The sequence below is a fragment of the Microcebus murinus genome, chromosome 5 (genome assembly GCF_040939455.1).
Source record: "Microcebus murinus isolate Inina chromosome 5, M.murinus_Inina_mat1.0, whole genome shotgun sequence".
Classification (NCBI taxonomy): Eukaryota; Metazoa; Chordata; class Mammalia; order Primates; family Cheirogaleidae; genus Microcebus; species Microcebus murinus.
In genome coordinates, this window is record NC_134108.1 from 33,218,898 (window position 1) to 33,243,959 (window position 25,062).

General features: G+C 35.5%; 1 protein-coding gene across 9 annotated transcripts in view; it reads left to right on the forward strand.

Moving 5' to 3' along the window:
- PTPRK (protein tyrosine phosphatase receptor type K) overlaps positions 1-25,062 on the forward strand; it is a 514,888-nt gene that overhangs the window by 185,128 nt on the left and 304,698 nt on the right. For all 9 annotated transcript variants that reach the window (XM_012736558.3, XM_076002975.1, XM_076002976.1 and 6 more), the window contains exon 3: positions 2,099-2,370. In XM_012736558.3, coding sequence (XP_012592012.1) covers positions 2,099-2,370 — 272 coding nt within the window. The remainder of the gene's footprint in view (positions 1-2,098; positions 2,371-25,062) is intronic.

Sequence of the window (25,062 nt, forward strand, 5' to 3'; positions counted from 1 at the left end):
AAACAGGCAGCTGCCTCTCTGGTGCCTACTGGCTAAATTGCCACGATAACAAGTCAGTAGGCAGAAGGACTTTGGTGACTTTTTGGTGATAGTGCTTGCTTCTTTTCTGGGACTGTGCAATAAGTGCATTATTATTCCAGAGCACTCAGATAATGTAGCAATGTTACGCTGCATTGAAAGTAGACCATTTAGTGGAAACATTGTATAGAGATTAATTATTGGCACTAATTTTCTTTATTATTTAACTTGCTTGAAATGCTGAAATAGTTTAGGCAAGCTTTTATTTTGTGACTTTTGTCTTTCTAATGATCAAATTGGTAATGCCTACAAATGAATATAGTTTGTTCATCCTATTTTTCTAATAAAAAAATTATTATAGCTTAAAAGTACATCTGCCTGAAAATCCTAAATGGTCTTAATGGTAAATATCATACATTAAAATGTGACACAAAGCATATTTTTCTCCAAGTTTCTTCTATAATAGAAGAAAATGAATATTAGAAAGCCAGTAAATCATTTCTAGATCACTACCTTGAAATTGACATTCATGAGCCATAATTGATGCCAACTTGTAAAAATAATTAAAATACATTATTATCATAATATGCCACTAGAAAAAAAAACTGTTATGGCAGTGGAGAAATAGGCTACTGGTTTGTGAAGAAGCTGAGGCCCAATAACACTAAGTAACTTATCTAAAATCTCAGGGCTGGTCCTAGTTAAAAGCAGTAATTGGCGTGCTATGCAGTGGTGGATCTCAAAGACATCTTGCTAAATCAGCCGTTGACTTAAGAATGTGAGTATAACCAAGAATAGAAACATCCTGCTTCTCTAAATTGGGTTGGAATCCAGGATATCCTGTTAAAAAAAAAAAAGTATAATTTCATCAAAAATATGCGCGGACAATTTATTCTGTTAATGTGCCGTCTGTAAGAATCAGGAAGGTAAATAAAATAATAATTCCAGCTTACAAGAGAAGATGAGAACTGGGAAAATGGAGTGAACAATAATGTCCGTCACTGCCACTAGAGTATGCTTATTCTGTACCTGGACAATACTAAAGTGTTATATGAAATCTTCACAAAAACTCTCATCCATAGGGTGCCATTCAGTGGGAATTGGTCAGACTTGAAAATTGGTTTCTTAAGTAGTTGATGCTATGAATCTGTTGTTGGGGATTAATTGAACTAGTTAGAATAGCAGTTGAGTAGTTGAGTGTTTAATGTGTCATGGGTACAAATTTTCAGGAGGGAATGCACGGGATTGATTAATTCTACATGGTGTTAAGAAGAGTGGGTAAAGTGTGAACCCTTGAAAACACTGGGCTCTGCAACACTACACCTAATATATTTTGGTTAAAATCACAACCTAGAAAAAAGATATTTTACAATAAAATTTGTGTTCTGCTTTAAGTATGATAAATAATTATATTACATTTTTATGACATGTTTTTGTTAATATCCACAGTGACATGAGAACAAATGGTTGTTTTACTGCAGAGGTTTTTGGTTTCATATCAGCAGCCCAGTGGTCAAGTCTCATTTTTGTGCTTAGTTAGTACATGAACTTTGCTTGTCATGTCAAGTCTGTGTACGAGTGCTATGTCCTGTGCCTCTTCATGATATTAATTGATAACCAATGAGCATTTATTCAGTTGAAGAAGGTAGAGTAGATTAGCAATTTCAACTGGATTTCTTGCAGCCCTAGAAGAGCGTAGGGTCTACCTCAGAATTTGGCCACTAGAAGTGGTGTTTAGCTGACAGCTTAGTGGGTAAGACTCCAAGTGGGTAAATCTATGTGCACAATTCTTTGCTCAGAAATTTTAAATTTTAGCCCTCACACTAAAACTATTAATAACAAAATAGCAGGTTGTTGTGGGGACTAAATGAGTTAATACATGTTGTGTACTTTGAACAATATCTGTTATCTAGTTCAATTCACCGCTTTACTTAATTGGTATTTTTCCATGGCTATATTCTGGAAGACAGAGTCTTTTTGAGTTAAATTTAATGTCCAGAATGGCTTGCTATCTTTGTATTATTATGTATTCCCTTTTGCTTATATATATTTAGCTTTATTGTTTGTAATGTCATTTCAGGTTCCTATATGATAGTGGACTCTTCAGATCATGACCCTGGAGAAAAAGCCAGACTTCAGCTGCCTACAATGAAGGAGAATGACACTCACTGCATTGATTTCAGTTACCTGTTGTACAGCCAGAAAGGGCTGAATCCTGGCACTTTGAACATATTAGTTAGGGTGAATAAAGGACCTCTTGCCAATCCAATTTGGAACGTGACTGGATTCACGGGTAGAGATTGGCTTCGGGCTGAGCTAGCAGTGAGCACCTTTTGGCCCAATGAATATCAGGTAATCATCTGTGCTTTTGTGGTGTATGTTTTGATGTCATCCGCTCTCACTGTATGTGTCCTGCATAGTCATAAATACTCACCTCATAGTAGTGAGACATTGTCCCTCTTGCTTTCCTCTACCCTTGTTGAGGAAATGTTTAGATACATTGACACAAAACCTTCAAAGTAGAAAAAATATTTCCATGTATTAAAAAGAAAGGTAAATTTAGCCCCAAAATTTGTTGGTTGTTTGGCAAAGAGCTATTTATTGACAGATACATTTCTATGGAGGAAATAGTCTTTTTGAATTGACTGTAATATTCAGACTGAATTGACTTACCAACCTCTGGAAAATAAACATGAATTAGTCCTTCATGAAATATGTTATCTTATGGGGGAGACATTTTTATTATTTTAATTTTGATTAATTTAACTAATTATTCAATTATTTGATTAATTATTTTTATCACTTGAAAGGGATAGAAAAATAAGCAAACAAAAAATAATTTGTCCATAATCTCTTTGAATTTCATTTTCCAGAAATGCTTAGTCTAATTATGGTTAAACTAGACAGTGAATAGTGCCAATACTTATATCATGTTTGGGTGACTGAGCTTATTTGGTTTAACCAACAAAAAAGTGCATTTAGCAGTCTGGAGAGTTTTTTAGTAACTCACACTATGAAGGTCAATACCTGGAAACAGAAAGTTCTCTCTTTGAAATCTCACTTTTATGTTAGATGTTGAGATTTAACTTTTAAAGGACTTGCCTATTTGTAGCTTATTGTACAGACTAATGAGAATACGTCTGTGTAAAAGTATATTTCATCATGGTCAGTAAGCAGTATACAAACTAACAATAGTTTTATTTTCGCTTTTTAAAAATGAAATATTTCTTCAGGTTAGGCTTGTCTTTATTCCTAAAAGGGACAAAAAGCAATGCCTTATTTTAACTGCTATGTCTTGAGTTGATTTTTCTGTTTTACATCATAGACATGCTTCCACAGGTCCTCAGTTCAGGGTTATGTGTCTATTGAGATTTCAGTGGATTTTCATTAGGTACTCATTGATGCCATTATTAAAACAAAAGGATGTTCCTCTTCAATGTGGGACAGCCACCTGCTTTTTCAGGGCCCACAGCTTCAGGAGGGCTGCAAATGTAGTAGGTAGGTGGGTGGGGGTGTGTGAAGCTAATGCGAAAAGCACTGGCTGCAAGATCAGTGGGCTCATCTCTAACAATAGTGGGTTGATGGCTGTCATCACTCGGTCACCCTCACAGTGCATTATCATTATACTGATTTCATGAGAATCTGTCATAGGAGCTTAACATAGCTCCGGAAAGAAGCTCTGATTCAGCAGAATAAATTTGTCAACAGATTCAGCCTCCATAAAACGATGCCCCAAGTAACAAGTTAATCTAGCAAAGTCATCACAAGTGTGGGTTCTGGAGTCAGATTGTCTTTCTTCAGCCCTGTTTGCTTGCTAGTTGCTACCTGTGTAGATCTTTAAGGAATCAGGATTGTTAGTTGTAACCTAAAACAAAATAGAAGTAAATTTTGATAAAGCCAACAAATAATATATCTATGGTATGTTTCTTATGCCTTATAACTAAGAAATGCCATACATATAATTATTTTTCTAATTTTTTAAAGATCTTTGAATCATTGATGTTAATTACATTATGGCACAGATTATTGCAGTGTTATTCTCATGTTGAGTTACTGTACCTTGACTGGGTGAATAGTTCTTTGTTCAGTCTCCTTTTGCATGATGAAACTCCCTATGATATATGTGTCTGTGGTTTCTTTAAACAAACAGTGTAAAAAGTGCCTGGATGAGTTTCGCCTTGGCCAGTGAGATATTTTTGGAGATGTCTTGTCAGAGAAAAAGATAACTAAATACATGGAACCTGTGGGTAAATGTCTCATTGTTGAAGATTAAAATTTGAGCCATAGATAATTTCTTAAGTGATTATTTTACTTCCACATCTTTTTCCTTAACCTACAAAACTTAATTAATGAGAGCAAATAACAGAGTAATTTTTATTCATGTGCTTAGTGCTTAATAAATTACATGATTGATGTTTTCATCAATTCAATCATGTGTATACCTAGTTTTATGCCTGTACATTAATTATTAGAAACAACCAGCATAACATAAACTATATTTATAGAGCATTTTTTCCTCTTAGGAAATAGCATGAAAAATATTAAGTCTTCTGTATATTTTTTATAGCTTTCAGAATCAAGTGTCTGTCAAGTTTTTGGTAAGTGTTGGTTTGCTGGCAAAACATGGTAGAATTTTTAGTAGGTGTCTTACGGGCTGATAGTCTCTATATTTAAAGACAAACCCAACTGTTTGAAGTACAAAATTTCAGAGGCCAGTTTTGAGATTGCATTAGGGAAATTTAGAGCCTTGATTTCTATTCTTGTGTAAGAAAAGAACCAACTTATATCCATACAGAGGTATGTATCAGACTTACTTATGTAGAGCCAAACTTATTTGTTGAAGTGTCTCTCTCTCTGATCAAACCTGTTACGATTCCAGAAATATTTCATATCAAAGTATTTTAAAAGTATTTTGTAAGTAAAAGTGTATTAAAGAAAATAACCTTATCTTTAGGGAAAAAAGCAGTACCATACGTCTGCCTTTAACATAAAAGAATATAGCCGTGGCCTCTGTAAAGCATCTAATTTTGCACATACCATCTTATTAGCGTGGCCAGAATGGATTAGCTTCACATTGTACACAAACTGAGCCAATGAATTGATCTATTGGACTTGGTTATTTTGTATTTCATATTTTAACTTTGTTTATCGCCTAGTTTATGGAGATCTGTTTGTTGTGGCAATAACTGTTCTTCTTCAAGGCTGGTCCATTCTCTCGATGGATGAGAATACTGGTTATACAGAACGGCAGATTGTATTTTCATCCCAGCCACATTTTAGCAGAAGAATGTCCTTGACTATCAATGCCCTTTACTATGTCTTAGAAGAAGGTTGTGCTAGGTTGTGAATTATTCTTTGTGTTATCAATTAAGTTCTAGGACTTGTCTCAAGAATTAGCTGAAAAGGCACACATTTATTATTCTTAGAGTTAGGGCAAAGTTACGCAAAAATACAAATGCTGAAGTACTGCTTGCTTAGAAACTCTACAGGCTATACTTCGCTATGTTGAAGATTATGATACATTATATTAAGTAATATATGTGAAAAATACCTGTTAAAAAAGAATAGCTTACAAAGGTCAGTGGTGGTGTTTATTTCTTTTTAAATATTATGTTCTGTATTTTTCTTAAGCTGTAGTCATTTTATTTTGTTTTTATTCTTGTTTGCAGGGTGCTATGGAGTAAATCACTTAATTTAAGTCCTATATATTGATAGAGAAGGACAGATAAATTTGTTTGGAAGTTTAGAGACTAGATTACTCTTCTGTCTGGGAGAACTGAGGGAAGCTTCGTGGAGGTGTGATATTTAAATCCTATCTTGAGGTTTGATGGAGATTGATCAATATGTAGAGAATAAAGACTTCCCAGGAAAAATCACAAATTCAAAATGATTTGAAATTTTAATCGGTGTTGGGAGCCACTGATGGATTTAATTTAGTTTTTAAACTTTTATTTTTGTCAGAGGTAGTGATATCATCTTGGTTCACTTGATTGATTTGCTAGTCACTGTCCATTTGTATTTTCTGTTTCGTTTCTTGTTTTGAAATTTTTGAATCATCCCTTAGTTTGTTAGTATTAATTTGATATGTAATATCCCCATTTTTTTAAATTTTGAAAGCATGCTATTTTCAGGTTTTTCATTCATTAAAACATCTACCATGTTTCCCCGAAGATAAGACCTACCCATAAAATAAGCCCTAGCAGGATTTCTAAGCATTTGTGCAATATAAGCCCTAACCCCAAAATAAGACTTCGTGATGGGCGTGGCTACACGTCGTATCTGCACAACCCATGCATTTCCTCGCGGAGCGGTAAAGAAGATGAGCAGCCCTTCTCATCTGCTCCATGAGAGCTCTATTGCTGGACATTGAGAGATTGGGGCCAATGGTTCTAAAGGAAATAGAGTCACAAGAAATTCAGGGTGGAATTCGGGGTTTGGAGAGTTACGATGATCTTCCAGAAGAAGACTACTTAACTATATTTGAATAAATGTAGATTGTTGTACCGTACTTAGAAAAAAAATAACACATCCCCTGAAAATAAGCCCTAGGGTGTTTGCTTGAGGAAAAATAAACATAAGACCCTGCCTTATTTTCGGGGAAACACGGTACTATTAGACTATGAGGTCACACCATGCTAATCCCTGGGAATCTGCAGGCAAAGTGCTTCTTTCTCCACATGAAGCTCACATTCTAGCCTTGCACTGTAAGAGATAAAAATGTAAATCAGATGTGTGCTCTACTCTTAAGGAACCAAGGCCAGATGGGAAATGTGAGATACACAAAGAAATAACTTAAAACACATTAGCAATTGTTAAATGACTTGAGAGGTAAATATAAAATGTAGTGGGGAAAGCAAAAACAAAAGATAGTTAGATTTGTGTTCAAAGTAATTTGAAGCAGAAATGGGACTAGAATTCTGGCCTCTTGATTTCTCTATTCCTTTGATTAGTATGCTTTCCACCATACCGCATATTTTTTCTTAAATCGCAATTATTTAGAGCCAAGACTTTTTGGACACAAACAGAGTAAGCAAATATAAATTGTTTTTGATATGATCTTTACAGTGATACACAAATATCTAAGGAACTGTTTCTGGCCTTTGTCTTCAGAATAATGTCTTTTCAGCTTAGTGTACTAATTATAGAAATTATCATATCACATTTGTTCTATTTACCTATTTTTACAGGCCTCAAGTAAGTAGTGTAGATTCTTAAATTAATTGCTAAATAGAAATAAACAGAAAAAGAAGCCCTTAAAATCTGCATGAGGTATCATCTTAGTGTTAAATTTCAACTGAAGATCAGCACACCTTGAAAAGTGTAATTTTCTCCACCGTGGAAATCTGACCTGTCTTGTACGTGTAAAACTAAGTTCTGCTTTGGGATTAAATCCATTACTTTCTTACTGAACAGTGAGGTTGTTACTAAATGAAGCAGGCAGACGTATGTAACTTGCAAAACTATTAGTGGAAACCTAATCTGCTGTTTTCCATTAACTGGGTGCACATCATTAATCACAAAAATGATGCGTGATGAAAACTACAGGGGTTTGGCCAGAAATTGGAAAGTGATAATATAGCATAAAGTGAATTCCTCCCCTCCCCAATTCACCAAGAAACAAACACTGAACTTTTGTAATTCATTTTCTTCTTCTTAATGTTTTCCATCAGTTTGAAAAAAAAATGTAAGAACTGGACAGGCATGAGATTTTTCTGTTTTTGTCTCCTTTTTAAAGGGTGATATTAACATGTAGTGTACTGATATGTTGGCAATAGAAAGATTGTTACACTCCAGAGATTCTGCTGGCTTTGGGTCTAAGGACTGGGGCTTAAACCAAGCGACTGTTTACTTGAATAAAGAACCTCTGAAAGATTGATCTTCAGACATAGTGGCTTATGTATGAGAAGCATGCGCATGAAACATCCATCAGAGAATGAGGAAGAGGGAATGCCACTCCTCTGTTCTAGTACTTGGAACTCTTCTAATTATTGCTGGTCCTCATTCTTCCACATAGAGGCCCACTTTAGAAAGGTGGGCAGCAAGATTTTTCTTTCTTGCTCTATCTTATAGAGGAAACGTCTTCATTTGTAAGCTTTGTAAGTGGCTCTGGCTCATGATCTTGCCTAGCAGCATTGCAGATATTGTTAGTTGTCTATTCAGTCAGTCATTCTTCTCACTTTCTTCCATACTGAGAGGACTCCCTCCTGTCTTACTTGCTTTGGAAACTTCCTTTGCAGGTAAGGGTGTCCTGGCCATAAGACACGGTTAGGTCATATTAATTATGATGAGAATCTGCCAGGAGACTCCTGGGAAAGATGCTCCTCACTGATAATAAGGAGACAGACATGTCGTTGCATGAGAACATGACGCTTGGCGCCACCGTGACCATCTCGTAACTGAGGAAGGAGAAACTCAACAAACAGGGTAACAGAGGAGAGTCTGGAAAGAGTCTGGGTCCTTTTCTCAGGCAGAGTAGTGGTAATTATAATTATAGCAGCTGTTTAAAGAATTTTTAGATGACTATTCTGCTATGCTGCCCCAAAGCATCCTAATGTACCATGTCACATCATTCTTGGGGTTTCAAGAATCCTACCCGTCAACACATTGTGGATAGCACAAGTGAAACATTCAGCAGAATTAAAAGTAGGCATATCTACTTAGGCATGAAGCAATTGATATTTTTCAGTCTAGCTGGAGAGAGAAGACAAACTATGTATTTGTATATGTAAATAGGGCTGTGAGATGGTGGATCGACGTTGAACGGGGGAGAAGGGATGGAAAGATGATCTGTTGAGTGTCTACAATGTGTAGGACACCAGGCTGGATACTTTTCTATATGTCATCTTTAATTTGTTTTAGTATTTGATCAGGTGCTCAGTAAATGTTTCTTACCTTCATGCATAGATTGGATTGTGGTTATTTAATCTTTGGACTTTACCCCTATTCCTGACTTCTGAAGTTAGCCACAGCTAGATAGGCTTATTTTAGTTATGACAACAGGAATTGCCTAACCTGGTCACCGAGGCTCATTTTTACACTGATGAAATACCTTCTGTTTGATAGGCTATTAAGAAAGCAGAATTTGCTGCTGCTTTTTAATCCTCATGATCCTCTTTGTTGCAATTAAAGTACCCAAAATGGGTTTGGGGAGACTCCCATGTTGTGTTCTAGTTATTGTTTTCTTAAATCTTATAACCCAGTGAAGGTGACTTCTGCCGGTTCCTGATGGTGATGTGCTTTTATTACAAAATGCCTGCTCTTCTTTGACTTTGAACTGTCTGTATTAATTCATTGATGAAACTTATGGTTGTGTAAATAAATGCAAACCAATGAAAAAAAGAGCCCTGCTGGTTAACACCGTAATTCCTATAAGTAGGTGACCAGTCTCTTGTTATTCTGGTCAATCATTCCTGGTTTTATGTGGGGTAGGAGTTGGGGCAGGGAGAGAATATGTTTTTATGCCACAGTGCCTCTTCGCTGTTTCTTTTGAGAAATAGTTCCATGAAATTAATTTGACTCCCTCTTAATAACTGATTGAAAACTAATGAGCAGTAAGGAGAAAAAGGCATTATTTGTCCAATTTATGACTTTTTTTTACCTTAGGAGTTTGTTTTATCCAAGGGGAGTGGGGAAGACAGATGCTACAAAGAGTAGTGCAAGAGATGTTGCTTCTTTGCTTGTTCACTCAACTTGTATTCACTTCAGCTTGCTGAATCTGAATTAATCCACTTCTGATTCCTTGTTTTGCACCCCTCTTTATTAATTATTTAGCATACATTTATCAAGCAGATCTTCACGTACTAAGATAAAAAAATGTAGCCAAATACAAAAAATGGGAGAACCACTTCCTTCTAATCAGTTTAATGGTGTTTCGGACAATGCCCTACCATTTCCTGACATATATGAAAAATCTAGATAGCAATTTAAAACTAATTCCTTCTTTGGTTATTTTGTCTAATTGACTTTGATCGTCAATTAGAATTGGTCTGTTTCTTTTTTTTTTAGGGCTTTTCAGTTTCTGTACAACTTGAATTTCTGCATGATCCCTTTGTCCATATTCATTGCAAAACTTATTTTTCTTCATTTAAGTCTACATGTAGCATGTGAATGAAATATTGGCTCTCCCAAGGGAAAAACAAAAATGAGTGACATGTTTTTATCTAAAATTTAACTTTTATGCTATGGTGATTTTAGTTTCAATTCTTAGAACATAATGCAAATGTAAAAGGATACAATTATCTATTTTAGTATAAGTTTTTCAATTGATCGAGTGTGGTAGAAAAGAAACATAAGGAAAATGTCAGACATATTTTTAGTCTGTTTCAATTTTATGACTCTTTAGATAATGTTATATAGAATCTAATTATTCTCTATTAGTAACACAAATTGGAATATAAAGGAAAACAAACTTTGGACACTATAAATTCCACTAATGTAATCTAGTGGACAATTTTGGGTTAATTTTAGCTATCTCGATTTTCAAAAGGTAGTCTTAAAACTGTCATTATAAAACTAGCTGCTACATGTTATTTCTGCATTTAGTTATAAATAACCATTGTACACACCACTGGAATTCCTTGATGAAAATTAGATTCTTAATATTCTTTGATCTTTTAAATCATTCTTCTAGGCTTTCTGGAAGCAGTAAATCAATTCTCATTTTATGTGTAAAAATAAGGTCTATCATCCATAAATTTATACCAAATAATAATTCAGTAAAGTAATAAAGAATGAAACATTTCTAGTACCTAAAGAACAAAGTTTGGTTAAAACCTAAATATCTTCAGATCCTGGTATTTTGCAGCAACAGCACGATTATAATACTTAGAAATAAATATAGTAGTTTTTTGGGTTAATATGTATTAAAAGACACTTTTGCTTTGGTTGTGATCTTAAGTAATATAAGACTTACAAAGGGATGAAGTCAGTTGAGCCACATAAATACCAGTATGGATTGCTGTGTTTTGTTTTTGGTTGCTGTTTTTTATTTTCCTTTTTTCTTCCTCTTTCTAATTTTGGGGGTGGGTGGGTGCCATTGTAAGCAGAACAATAGACACATAACCAAATAATTATTTATCAAGTGTGTATGTTACATTTGGCATTGTGACATACTGTATAAGAACTAGAAGTAGAATGTTTCTCTCTCTCTCTCTTTTTTTTTTTTTTTTATGGCAGTAGAGAATAAAACAGAAGGCATTTTGTATGTTGGATAAAAGTTTGGATTAGTTGTCATTTGACCTGTCTTCAATATCCATTATCCTGTGTTCAGGTCCATTCTTTAATGGCCTCCTTGCTTATTGAGTAATTGTTGGTGGGACTTTTTGAGTTTCAGTCCCCATAACATGAGATGATAGTTAGTCTACTATGTTTCATTAACCCTTTGCACTCACTTGCTTTTTTCTCAATTCCTTTAGTGTACTCAGGATTTAATTTTTTAAATACCCCAGATTTTACAAAGCACGGCAGTAGAATAAAAAACTGGAGTTTCTTTTCATACAAACTCATTTATTTGTATTATTTTATATTTCAAATTATTGATACATTCAAAGAGTAATTTTAATCTCTATAATTATTCATGGTGTGATATTTTTTGAAACATTCACCCACTTGAAGACCTGGTTTACATTCACATGTTTCACAAATATAAATCGTCTCTCTTCTTCCTCCTTTGATTTTTCTGTTAGAACAAACAATACAATCTTTGTGTTTTTTGTTAGGGTGAGGTGTGATTATATTATTTCCATCTAAATGTTGCTCTAAGTTAGTAGATAATAATCTACCCCTGGAAGTTAATGTACCATCTCTGCATTTACATTTTACTTGTTCTTTCATGCTAATGAAAACCAGAAAAGATACTGGAAAAATAGACAAAAATCCTCCTTCACCCCACGGTGAAACTACGTGTCGAGTGTGGCTCGACATACGAGCTGCTACTGAGGCTAATCGTGTCGAGTCACACTCGACATCCGAGTGCAAAGGGTTAAGTTAATAACGAAAGGCTGCTTTTAAAGTGGTCTATTTAAAGCTCTTACAAATAACAGATACCAACTAGAACTAGCAAAGTAAAAAAGAGACAGAATTGAGAAGATTTGAAAGTCACTCAGCATTTGAGAGAAGTGGAATACCCAAGCCCTAAGAAGACAGGAGAGCCAGAGTAGATCTGAAGACAACAGCAATACTGACTTTCTTTCTGAAGGATTGCTGTGACTGACTCATTAATTTATCCATTCAGTGAGTATTTATTGAGCAACATAATCCATGCCGGGCATCCTTCTGGGTGCTGGGGATAGATAGTGATGAGTAACTTTCAAGTTGCCTGTTTTTCCAGGAATTCTATGCTAGAGGTGGGGTTGGGGTTAGGGAATACCAGATAAATTCATAAATAAATAAAGGATTAGAATGTAGTAAGTGCTAAACAGATATTAAAACAGAAAACTGTGAGAGCTGGAGTCTTGGGAACCACTCCAGACCCAGTGGTCTGGGAAGGAGTGTTTGAGGTGACCTTCACCTGGAGATCTGAATGACTGAAAGGAATGTAGAGACTAGGACATGCCCTGGAGAGAAAACAAACAAACAACAACAACAACAAAAAAAAACAAATCTGGAAAGAGATTTGTATTTAGGAGATAGAGACAGGCATAGTGGTCAAAGTTTATTTTGTTCAAGATGAGATGAGCAGATTCCAGTGATGTGAACCTTCCAATCCAAGCAAAGAATTTGGATGCTTTCAGAAGATTTTTATCAAGGGATCCTATTTACTCATTCTTGGTCTCATCTCCAAGTTTATATAATTCTTCCTTAGTCTTTTCACTGCTTATTCTCTATTCATAGCTCTGATTGTGCCCCATGTTTTCTATTTTTCCCTTGCCTTCAACTCTATTTGCTGTTACTGAGCTCCTCAGATTTTGCCAATGTTTCCTTTAAAGTCAAAGCTTCAGCCTTTATTTGAGGTCCTTCATAATTTAGCCTCAGGCAACTGCTCCAGACTTTCTACCATTATTATTATTATTTCTTTTTTTACAGAGACCTCCTGCTTTAGTCAAACTGCTCTAATCTTCTCTGGGCAATTTGGGCATTTCTTTGGGGGGGGGGGCTGAATTTACATGTGATTTATCTATTTCCTGAAATCCTTTTGTTTCTTCCTTTCCATTGTCCAAGTTCTGTTTATCCTTTAAGACCCAGCTTTATGCCTACTTCTACCATGAAATTTTTGCTAAACACCTCCACCATCAATGATCTCTCCTGTCTTATATCTGTATTGTCTACATTGCTCATGAGACATTTAGCTTGTTATAGTTCTGGATAGTTTTATGATTTTTTTGCTCCTAAATGATTTATATATCCTCTTTGAAAAGGGTCTGGGTATGCTATAAAGGCAATATATTAATGGTGCTTTGTATTTTAGAAAGCAGTTTGGCAAATTAAAAACAATGCATCTTTTTAATAGCATTATCGGGTCACTGGGAAAGTACAACTGTTTTTATTTTAGAGATAAACATGAGGGAGGGGATAAGTGACTTGCTTAAGGTCATATTGCCAGATAGAATTGAGCTAGGTCCCTTCTCTACTGTGAAATCTTGTCCCTTTCTGTAGTGTGCCAGGCTGTTTGTGCACTGATAATGATCTTCTAGTCTTGGTGTCAAAGGAAAATTTGGCTTGCAGATGAAATAGTGATGGTATAAGAGTAAGGTTATAATTATTTCATATCCATTTCTCAGGAGAGTTATTCTTTATTTGTTAACATTTCTCCCATCCAAGTACTAACCAGGCCCAACCCTGCTTAGCTTCTGAGATCAGACGAAATCGGGTGCGTTCAGGGTGGTACAGCCATAGACCATTAACATTTCTTTAAAAACATTGAATAGTTTTGTGGGTTGTCTATCCAAGAATTGATTGGATGAAATAAGCTGAATACTTGAGAGAGAGCTCAGAACTGTGGTGAACTGGATTTCAGTTCATTTCTACCACTGACTAGTGGATTGTCATTTCATGCTTAGCACTAGTCAGGGCTCCAAGAAACAAAAAAGTATGAGAACAATTTCATATTTTTCTTTAGGGAATATAAAGTCCACTAATAATTGCCCATGTGTAATAATTGCCCATGTGATAATTTTTGATGGAAGGTGATGGTTCAATATGGTTTGGTTATGCAATTATCTCAAATTTTATATATGTTTGCACATGTCATAATAAAACAATAAGGGAAAAAGTCTTCTGAGGAAGATAAAATATCTATATTGGCAATCTTGTAGTGTTATTTAATTAAATGTCCAAAGGAGTTGTTGGGGCTTAGAAAATGATCCCTAAAATGAAGTCCTCAGAAACAGCCTCAGAAGCAAAAGTTTCTCTCTGACCTACTTCAATCCTCCAGCCTCTCACCCTTCATTCTCCCCAAAGGTGAGTCATGGAAAGTATGGTGGGTTTCTATAGAAGCCTTTTCCCCTAGGCAGGTCATAGAAACCAGAACCCCCTTTTCCCCAAAGCCAGCCATTAAGCCCAAATTACTATAACTTTCTGTGTAAGAACTGGCCATAAAGAAGTTCTCTGACCTACCTTGTTTGACTATAGATCATAAGATTCCCATTTCAGAAAGGGTCCTGCCCCATACCCAGGAGGAAGAAATGCTATACAGAGAGACCACGAAGAATCTGCACAGACAGGCCTTGCTGGGTTTCCCTACTCAGTCTATTAACATTAGACTGTACCCTTTTTATCCAATCATATTTCTATATGGCTGTCCATACTTAATTGAACCAAAGCATAAACATGGATAGCTTTCACTGTATTTCCGGGACTTCATTCTAAAGACTCTAGGGTCATGTAAAACCATGAAAATCTTATGCTTTTCTTTTGTTACCCTGTTTTATGTTGTGGGGCATTGGCCATGACCCTTATGATGGGGAGGAAAGGGATCATTCCCTTTCTACCCCTACAGAGTGAAGAAAACAATACTGTTAATGTTTAAAGAGCTCTAAGATAGGAAAAATACATAAACGCTGTGGTCAGATAAAAATTCGGCTGGTATTATGTGTATAAAAATTGAGGTGTGTAAAGGGAAGAGTAAAAGGCAGTTTAGGCTTGATAGCATAGATAGCAGCCTCAGGTTGGAAAAGAGTATGATCGTACTGTTTAAGGCAAAGGGACAGCCCCACTGGCCTGGCTGAGTGGAGGGCTTTGAAATGAGGAGGAAGGACAGATTATGTGGAATACATTGGACCCCATTATTGAGAAGTTTCCAATGCCAGGTCAGGAGATATGTCTGTTTATATTGATTCCTTAATTCTTGTGGACCCCTCAGAAGAGGCGAATCAGCAGAGAAGTGTGATGACAGTGAAGGTTTTTGAAAGTCATTCTTATGACTGAGCTCAGCAGATCAAAGGTGGGCCTTAACGCAGCATTTGCTGGCCATCCACGCACTGCTGTGATTCAGGCTCCATCTGTTCAAACTAGGCTCGCAAAGTCATGATGTGCAATATTTTTGGATGATGATCTGTGGGGGGGAAAGCACATTTTTGCTACTTAGTTCCCTTTCTGCTAGGTTGAGATTTATTTGCTATGAAAGGTAATCATGTTTTGGCTGATAAACTCTTATTTTTTTAAAAAAAAACATTTACTTTTAAGGCTTCTTCTTTTGTCAACAGAATCGCATTTTTTTTCCATGTAAGTTTGTTCTTTCTGCTGGGGTTGCTCAGGATCTTTCCCTTATAATAAAAAATGAAGGCTGCCCGGATGATGCTCTTTTGCCCCATCTGCCTGTTAAGTCCTTAATCTTCTACACCTGGGTGGCTTCTAATCCTTTATTTGCATTATGTACCAGTAGTTCCAAGTGGGGCAAGTTATGTGTCACATATGCCAACTAAGTCTCCTTGTGCCATCAAAGGGCAGGCTACTCCCTGAGATCTCCTGGAAAATAAAGTGGGCTGCTGTTCACAAATGGACCCGCCAGTTTTAATGCAACCCAGTTAATAAATGGCATTCACTCACTATACAACCAGGAGTGCCCCATTGATTGGCAGCAGGAAGCTCCTTGTTCACGTTGAGAGTTTCTTTTCACAGGACTGCTTGCCTTTGAGAATTGTCAGTGGGCTGCCTTTGCCATGCAGCGAAAGGTTCTTTCTGCTTTTCTCATTGCTATTTGCTTCCCTCTTTGGAACTGGTTGAGTTATTTAGTCATGGGTCGGAGTGGTAAGGCACAGCAGTTTTAAATGAGTTTGTTTTTGGATCTTCCTTGGTCAGGGATCTTTTTTTCAGAAGAACATCAAGCTAAGAATACAGGAGGCAAAGTTATCCACTGCTTCTTAGCTATTACTGTGCTAAATTACTTAAATTCAGTGGACAACCTTGTCAAGAGGTTATGCCCTGAATTGAATTTCAGCCTTGAATCTTGTTCTAGTTCAGAGAAAGCTCATGTTGCAGAAACAGTCCTCTCATCTCAGGCACATAAACCTTCCTGACAAACCATCTCTACACCCAGCTGAAACCGTGTGTATCTGTTAGCTACCCTATCTAGTGACAAGAAATTAGAAAGAAAGAAGGTACAATCTACTTCCTCTGTTATTCAAGTTAAAGCCTGTTCATCTATAACTAACTTAATAAATCATGTACTTGTTAGGTGAAGACAGAGTAGCTCACCAAACTTAAAAAAAGAAAAGAAAGAATGATAAAAAAAGGCCGTTCATTGTTCAGTACCCTTGCATCTCTGGTTAGCCTTCATACAAATGAATGGCATCGGTTTGTAGGAGCAGAAAGACTAGAACTTTTTCTTCAGTTTCTTTGCCACTACTAGAAAACAAACCCTCATTTGTGATCATGTTGCTTGGAGAGAGTAAACCTGGAGAGAGTACCAGTCTGAGAGTGGGAAATTTTCTATAAAAATGGTAATTATTTATTAACCTTGAGAAGGAGAAATTAAAAAAAATTAGAGCTATCTTAAATTGGAGGGAATCATTTGGAAAAGACCAATTAGGGTAACATTGGTACTGTTTATTACAATCTGGCCATACAAAAATTCTTTAATTCCTGAGTGTCATTAAAGTTTTCTGCTTCAGCAATATAAAACACGTAGGCTGTGAGGCATTATTACGGCTTCTGGTGTAACAGATTTTGGAGGCAGTAACTCCAGTGAGAGGAAGTTCCAAGCTGTTTTGTGTAGCAGCTACCACATTCCAGCATGGCTATAAAGCCTTGCATAGGGTCTGAACCTTGCTTGCAGACCGGGACTGCTGCATGTGGTCTTTGACATTTCCGTACTGTTGAGATGATCTACATTGACTTCTGACTTCTCCTGGACTCTGGACTCTCCTACCCTTCTCTGCCTTCAGCATTGGCCTGGGAGGCCCCATTTACACCCTAACGTTCATCTACTGCTGTTGTCCCAAGGGGACTATGCCCTTATTAGGGAAGGATCCTGTCCTTAGACCAGGGGCTAGGAGAACTGGGGAGTGGGAGATGTGATGCCTCTACCATGCCCTTTAATAATACTCATTTTTTAGAAAAAGTCTACCGAGTGCTCAGTTGGGTTAGACTTTGTCATAAGAGAAAAAATAATCAGAAATATTAACTCTTTGAACTTAGAAGCTATCCTGTAACAGGGTTGTAATTTATAACCTATTGACTGTTGAGTGGTGAGACATTCAATATTGGGACTAGCAACCCTATCATTTTTTAATGCTCAAGATTATATTATTTATTTACAAGGGACATAACACCTCCACAGTTATCTGCTCTCTCCTGCATATTTGTTTTATTTCTCTATGCCTACCCCACTGTATACCTTGTACCCACAGATGCCTACCTGTGTCTCCGCAAACATGTAAATGTTTCATCCTCAAAAGATGTTGACCTCTCCTTCTGTACATCTACTTTTCAGAGCCAGACTCTACAGGGCAGTTTTTACTTAATGTCTCTAATTCCTCTCAAATGTTTCTCTTATACCTTATCGCTTGGGTGTTATCCATTTCTTGCATCTGAAAATTACAGTTTTAAGATAATGCAGTACCTCTAACTTTTTCCAAGTCCTTATTCTTCTTGACTTCCACATAACATTTGACATTCCTAGATCTTCCTTTCCTTCCTTAGATCTAAAGCCTATACTATCTTTTTTTTTCCAGTAAATTTCTCTGATCTATTTTTCATCTTTTTCCTTTTCTGTTCATTCTTCTTTTTTTTCCCTTCTAAATGCAAATAATTGTATGTATTTAGTCCGTTTTCTTTTATAAATATTTATTTTTGGTGAGTATTTTAACAATAAATGACTATGTACAAGATAATGAAGAATAATAAAACATACACACATGTATCCATAAGCAAGCTTAAATAATCTCATCAGAATCCCTCAAGAGTCCTTCTCCATTGAAACCTTTCTTCTACCCCAAGGGATGCAGTGTTCTGAATTTTTTCATCATTTTCTTCCTTTTGCTTAACTTACTTTAAACAAATATTTTAAGTTTCATACATTTTAAAAATATTTTGGAAATGGTATGATGTTTTGTGTATTTTTTGGTATCTTGATTCCCCCCTTCCATTTAACATTCACGTTTTCTATGTAGTTGTACTTAATTTCTTTCAGTGTTGTGTGTAGTATTCTATTTTTGAATAAGCTAAAATTATTATTCTTCTGCCTGTGGATAATTGGGTTGTTACTGGGTTTTCTAATTGTTATTTTAAAAACAATATTGCGGTGAGCATTCTTGTATATTTGCGTGATATTGCTAAGTCATGTGGCATACATATGTATTCAACTTGATAAGATGATACTGAAATTGTTTGCCAAAATGATTGAACAGTTGCATTCTGACTAGCACTATGCGTAGAAACTTTAAAAATTGTATCGTAGAAACTATAAAAATTGTTATATATTCTCACCAACCCTTGATATGTGTACATTTTCAGATTATTTTTCCCATTGGGTGAGGACATAATTGTAGTCAAAAGTTGAATTTCTCTGACTACTGTTGAAGTTGAGCATGTTCTCAAATGTTTGTCATTTGTGTTTCTAAGTTTTTCAAGTGCACGTTTGTCTTTTGCCCAATTATCTATTGGTTTATCTGTTTCTTATCAATTGGTAGCCAGTTTTTATCTAGACTGGATATTCATCATTTGACAATAATATGTATTTTTCCAGGTTTGGGCTTGTTTTTTTGACTTATAGTGCTTTGGACAAAAACATTTAATTTTAATGTTGATGATTTTATTGATTTTTTTACTTTACAGATTATTAAAAAATGACTTGGTTAGGAAACTTTTCTAATTCTGTGATTATTTTATTCTATATTTATTTTTAAAAATTTATGATTTGCTTTTCAAATTTAAATATTTGATTTTAATTATCTTGGGATTAATTTTATGTATGGCATAAAGTAGAATCTTTTATGATAGTTTTCCTTAGTGCTGGATTCATACGTGTACTCTCTTTCTCTCTCTGCCCCCTTTTTTTCTCTCTTTTTCTTTGTCTCTGTATGTGTGTGTGTGTATGTGTATATATATATATTTTTTTTCTTCTGAGCTGTCAGCCCTCTTTCCAGCTGCCTGATAGAAATGTCCATCTTCATACACATCACCTTATTCCCATCATATCTAAAATAAAACCCCCTTTCTCATATTTTCTAAGCCTCTACTCCCACATCTAACTGGTTTCTAGATCTGTTAAACATTTCCTTTAAAATGAATTTCTATCTGATAGTTTTTATTCCTACCATCACCCTGTTTCATACCACGTGACCTGAACATCAGACTCTGCAATGTTTCAAGTAGACTTCTTACATCTTTTTTTTTTCCCACATGGACCATGCGCTGCTTCCACCATAATAGTATTAATCTATTTAGATCGAGGCTTTGAATATCTCAAAGTGGCTTATTAACGCCTCCTTGTCATACTCAAGTATGTTAGTCCCTACAGTGTGCTCTAGTTCTTCTTTCTAGCCCCAATTCTGCTTTGTAACATCTCTCATCTAAATTTGTTTTTCTTTAAATTATCTTATGCTCTTTGTTTTCATTTATTGGCTCATTCCATTGTATCCATTGTTCTACTTCTTGGCAGAGAAGTGGACCCATTGTATCGTCATTCTTTGGCATTCACAATTCCCTGAGTTATAACTTTCTTAAGTGTTTTTATTGAACTACAGGTACCAATTCTTATATTTCATTTCTATAGTACCTATCATAATATCTAGCATATAATAGATAATAAATATTGGTATTAATAGATTGATTAGTAAAAGGATACTAATTTTATGCATTGAAATTGGGTTCTTCTGAGTGAATTCTTTTAAAAATACCTAATTTGGGGAGTTAGATTTTTAAAAATGCTACTGATTTTATTATGGCAAAAGTGAAACATTGGACTTTTATTTAGGATTATGACATATGTAATATTTTTTTGAGAGATCCAATTTTCAATATGCACGGAGAGTCTTTTCTTACTAAATTATCTTTATTTTTATGTTAACCATAAATGGTTCATTTCTATTTTTGTTTTCTTGATTTCTTTTTTCATTTCTTTTTGTATGTTTCTTGACTTTCTTGGCCAGAGAAAAGTAGTACCCCTATAGCAATAACACCTTTATATCTTAGTAGACTTGTTCTTCCCTTTCCATTTTTTATAAACAGGCCAAGTCATAGGAAAAAGGCCTGGAGCAACTATTCAAGCCTGATATTTGTATGACCTCTTTCTGGAAAAAAGGAAATTTGAAATTCTCTAAGCTACCAATGATGTAGAAAGTGAATCTAATATTATTTGGTGATTCATGTAACTATCACCGTAGAAAAAAAATTAAAGGGAAAATCTTGTTCAGGCCTCTTTATTAGTCAACTATATTTCAGATATTAATTGGTCTGCATTAAAATGACACAGGTAAATCAACAAAATGATGGCTCTGAAAAAGGAGTTCTTCAAAAGTCTTCTAAAAAGGATATAAACTTTTTCTTTTTCAAACTTTTGTTTAAGTTTCCTCTAAAGGAATCAAGAAGAGAATACTTAGACAAATAGAATAAAGAGTTATTTTTGCCTTCAGAAACAATTTATTTAAGAAAAGAAACATAGAAATAGCAAAATAGGTATAAGAGAGAACTTCCACTTGCCACAGCTTTTTGAACAGTACAGTACCACCCAATCCATTCCTTAAGCTAGAATGGTGAGTTAGAATGGCTTGTTTCTCACAGTGTTGTTTTCTAAAAACATGTATGTGTTTTTCCCCCTTTCTAGATTATCACCCTGTTCCTATACCTCCTAGTAGGACTAAGGAACATATGCTGATTATATGTTAAAATGAACTCCCTAAAATTTAGTTTTTTTTCTCAATTGTCTTGAATAAATAAATCTGCAGTTGCTTTTGTTCAGGCACAGTTGGCTATGAAACTTAACAATAGGTAGAATTATATGTGTTTTAATATGAAAGGCTTTAATGACTACTTTATCAACTGTCTCATTTTAGAGATTCATAACAGGTCCTGTGATCTGTACATGTCATACTCAGAAAGGTATCTGAGGGAGCCAGGATTTCCTCAATTACTTTCAAGATAAATCGACTGTTTTATGCATTTAACAATCGAATAACTTTTCTTCATAAAGTCAAACCAAAAGAGTGTTTTGTATATTTTTATCATTTACATCCATTGAAATGACTTAGTCTATATGATACATGAATCACGGGTAGTTAAATAAGTTAAAATATATTTAGTAAAATTTTGCCTACTTGATGTTAAATGCTGCCACCTTCAGTAGTGACATTAATTAAAGAAAACTTGTTACTTTGAATGTTATCCTAAAGTATTTTTTTTCTCATAAAGAAATTGTGTTGCTCCTTCTTAGTAGTATGCTTTGGTTTTGCTTGCCAAGAGAATGTGCAAAGAGCTTGTATATAACCCCAGTTTACCAGTTTAGAACAGAAGGCATTGGTGCTGCTCCCTTAGTCTTTTTAAATAAACCACAGGCAAAATATGGAGCACAGAGTAATGTTAATGTTTCAGAATTGCATTTAGTCCTGGAGCTATGATGGCATCTTCCATGGGTGTGTTTTATTCTGACTACAATGCTGCAGTCTTCTTAAGGTACACTCTTCTGTTGTTTCAACAGGTATCTCAACTTTAGATAATTGTTAAATGAATGTTGTAATTGAGACAATCAGCTCTTGGAACTGCAATCATTGTGGAGACCTTATGCTCATTAAATTCTATGTAAAAATAGTCTAAGTGTGTTAAAGAAAACCTTTCCATTTTAGAAGGAGAAATTGGCTTGAAGAACTTATTTTAATGGAATAAAATTAAGTAATGAATCTTCATGCCACATAACTTTCACTTAAGTCTTCCAGCTTAAGATCATCAATTATAGCAGAGATTCTTTTAACATCTTGAAGTAGTAAAGAGTCGTATTTACTTAGAGAATATATGATTTATAACAGAGTAATACACATTAATACTGAACGGTGTCAACCTATATGAAATCATTTCATTACAAAAGTAACCCAAGAGGTGGCTTAGAAGAGAATTGATGAGAAATATAGCAGGACTAGTACACTAACGGATGTCATCAACAACTGTTTATCCTCTGCCCTGCTCCACGGCCATAGGGACATTTTCACCCATATACCTTTCTACTCCCCAAGGGCATCTTTTCATAGACTAACAGAGACATCGACAGGACTCCTTAAAAGCAATGCCAGTAGTAGAGACCCATGGTAAAATATCCCAATTAATCTTGGGTGGAGATCAGTGAACAAAAAAGAGGGCTAGATTTGGAAGATCTAGTTGGGAATGGGGAGCCAGAAGGCAGTACTGGAGCTAGTCTACCAATTTAGGAGATTTGTGTAGTAAGTAGTTCAGAGGTAGGAAGGATGGAAGGCCTGGATGGTCTACTGGTCATGCAGACTGAGTGAAGTCAGGTGATATCAGAGATGACTTGGAGATAGAATTGATAGAGATTGTGCATTATTTGGCATGTGGATTTAGGGGAAAAAAAGGCAGAGGTGATATCTAGTTTTCTACTTGTGCAAGTGTAGTGGACTGATGCCATTTATTGAGACATGGATTATTTGAGAGGAGGCAGATTGTGTGTGTGTGTGTGTGTGTGTGTGTGTGTGTGTGTGTGTGTGTATGCCAGGAGTTGTAGGGGTGAAAAATAATGATTTAGTTGACCATGGGCTAGCCATGTGGAGTCGATTCATAGTTTGAATACCTTAAGGTCAAGAGAAAGAAATCAACTAGAGACTCGTTAGCATGAAGATGCTGATAAAATTCAGAGGGAGCTAGTATTGCCTTTGAAGAATAAACTGAGTAAGGAGAAGGTCTCATGAACACTAACATTTATGATAGGCTATAGTAGAGTCCAGTAAGTCCAGCCTGCCAAGGGGCCAAAGAAGAGAGATACAGAGTTAACAGAAACCATGAAATTGAGTGACAGGAAATTTAAGGGAAAAGAATGTTTCATGATGGGCATAGGTAAGACTGTCAAATGCTTCTGAATTCACAAGGAAGGTAAAATTAAAAAGGATTTATTGACTTTAGCCTAGAAAAGTTTGGTTTTAATTTCTTCCAAATACATATTTTGAGTAAATTGAGATACTTCTGAGGCAGAGGATATTCTGATATTTTTTTCTGGCTGATGATGAAAATGAGAGCCCTTTCTGGTTTGTTTTTGGTTTGCTCTTTTGTTTCTTTATTTGTAATTTAGTAGTAGGAACTTAGAATGAAGTTATCTGTATTATCTGCTGTTTTTAGTAGAAGGCTGTAAAATCACCTACCTGTAGCAGGTAAGACAATAGGTGTAAGTCATGTTAGCTTATGTAGAACCAGAACATACATCACTGAGATAATATCCTTATCCTAACGGGAAGAACAAAGTAATGTAGTCTTCTAGCAGTGGAAACAAGGCGGTCTAGTTATCAAAGAATATATCAGCAATGATGATTAACTCTAAAGTAAACTCAAATAGTATGTATTCAGATAAATTAAATAAATGTAATTTATATGGACAGGTGTATGTGTCTCAAGAATACCCTCCAATGAGAGAGTGACCTCCAAACTTTCACTTTATGTATATATGTAGGTAGGTGGAGATATAGATCCTGGCAAGACCCTGAGCAGAGAGTCCAGCCATGCCACATGTGGATTCCTGATCTATGGAAAACATGAGACAATTTCTCTCAAGAATCTCTTAGGCGCTTTGCTACTCAGTGTGCTGCACGGACCAAGTACATGAAGCAGCAGCAGCAGCAGCCCTGAGAGTGTGTTGATGGAGAATCTCAGGTTCCCAGACCTGCTGAGTCAACCCACATTTCAGCAAGATCCTGTGTGATTTGCAGACACATTAAAGTTTGAGCTGCACTGTTCTGAACAAACAGAAAACACAGGCAGTATTTCATAGCCATAATTACTTTCTGTAAGGAAAAGGCACAATTATAATTATTTTTATGATTAAAAAATTAAATTATTTCATCCTGAAAATAATAAAATCTTATTATAGAAAATTGGGAAATATAAAAATAATCTAAAAAAAGTATTCATTTAGTATATGCGATAGATATGCACTTATGGAATTGTTTTCTTCTAAAAAGAAAAAAAGATGTGCTTTTATAATTTAAACACACTAATATTTTTTTTAAATGAGGATACTATATGCCTGAAGTAGTAATTTTTTATTTTTTTATTTTTTGGGGAAAGTGTTTCCTTGTTGCCTGGGCTAGAGTGCAGTGTCATTATCATAGCTCACTGCAACTGCAAGCTCCTGGGCTCAAGTGATCATCCTGCCTCAGCCTTCTGAGTAGCTGGGACTGGAGGTGCGGTGCCACCAGGCCTTGCTAATTTTTTCCTATTATTTGTAGACACAGGGTCTGGCTTTTGCTCAGGCAAAACTCCTGGCCTCAAGCAATCCTACCACCTGGAACTCTCAAAGTGCTAGTATTACATGCGTGAGCCACCATGCCTGGACTAGTAATGTATTTTTGTATTTAACATTTCTCTGAACTTCTCATGTGTTATGTCTTAAAGCAAGTAACAAACCAAAAAGACAATTTCTGAAGTTAAGACTTAAAATAGATGAGTATAAGTAAA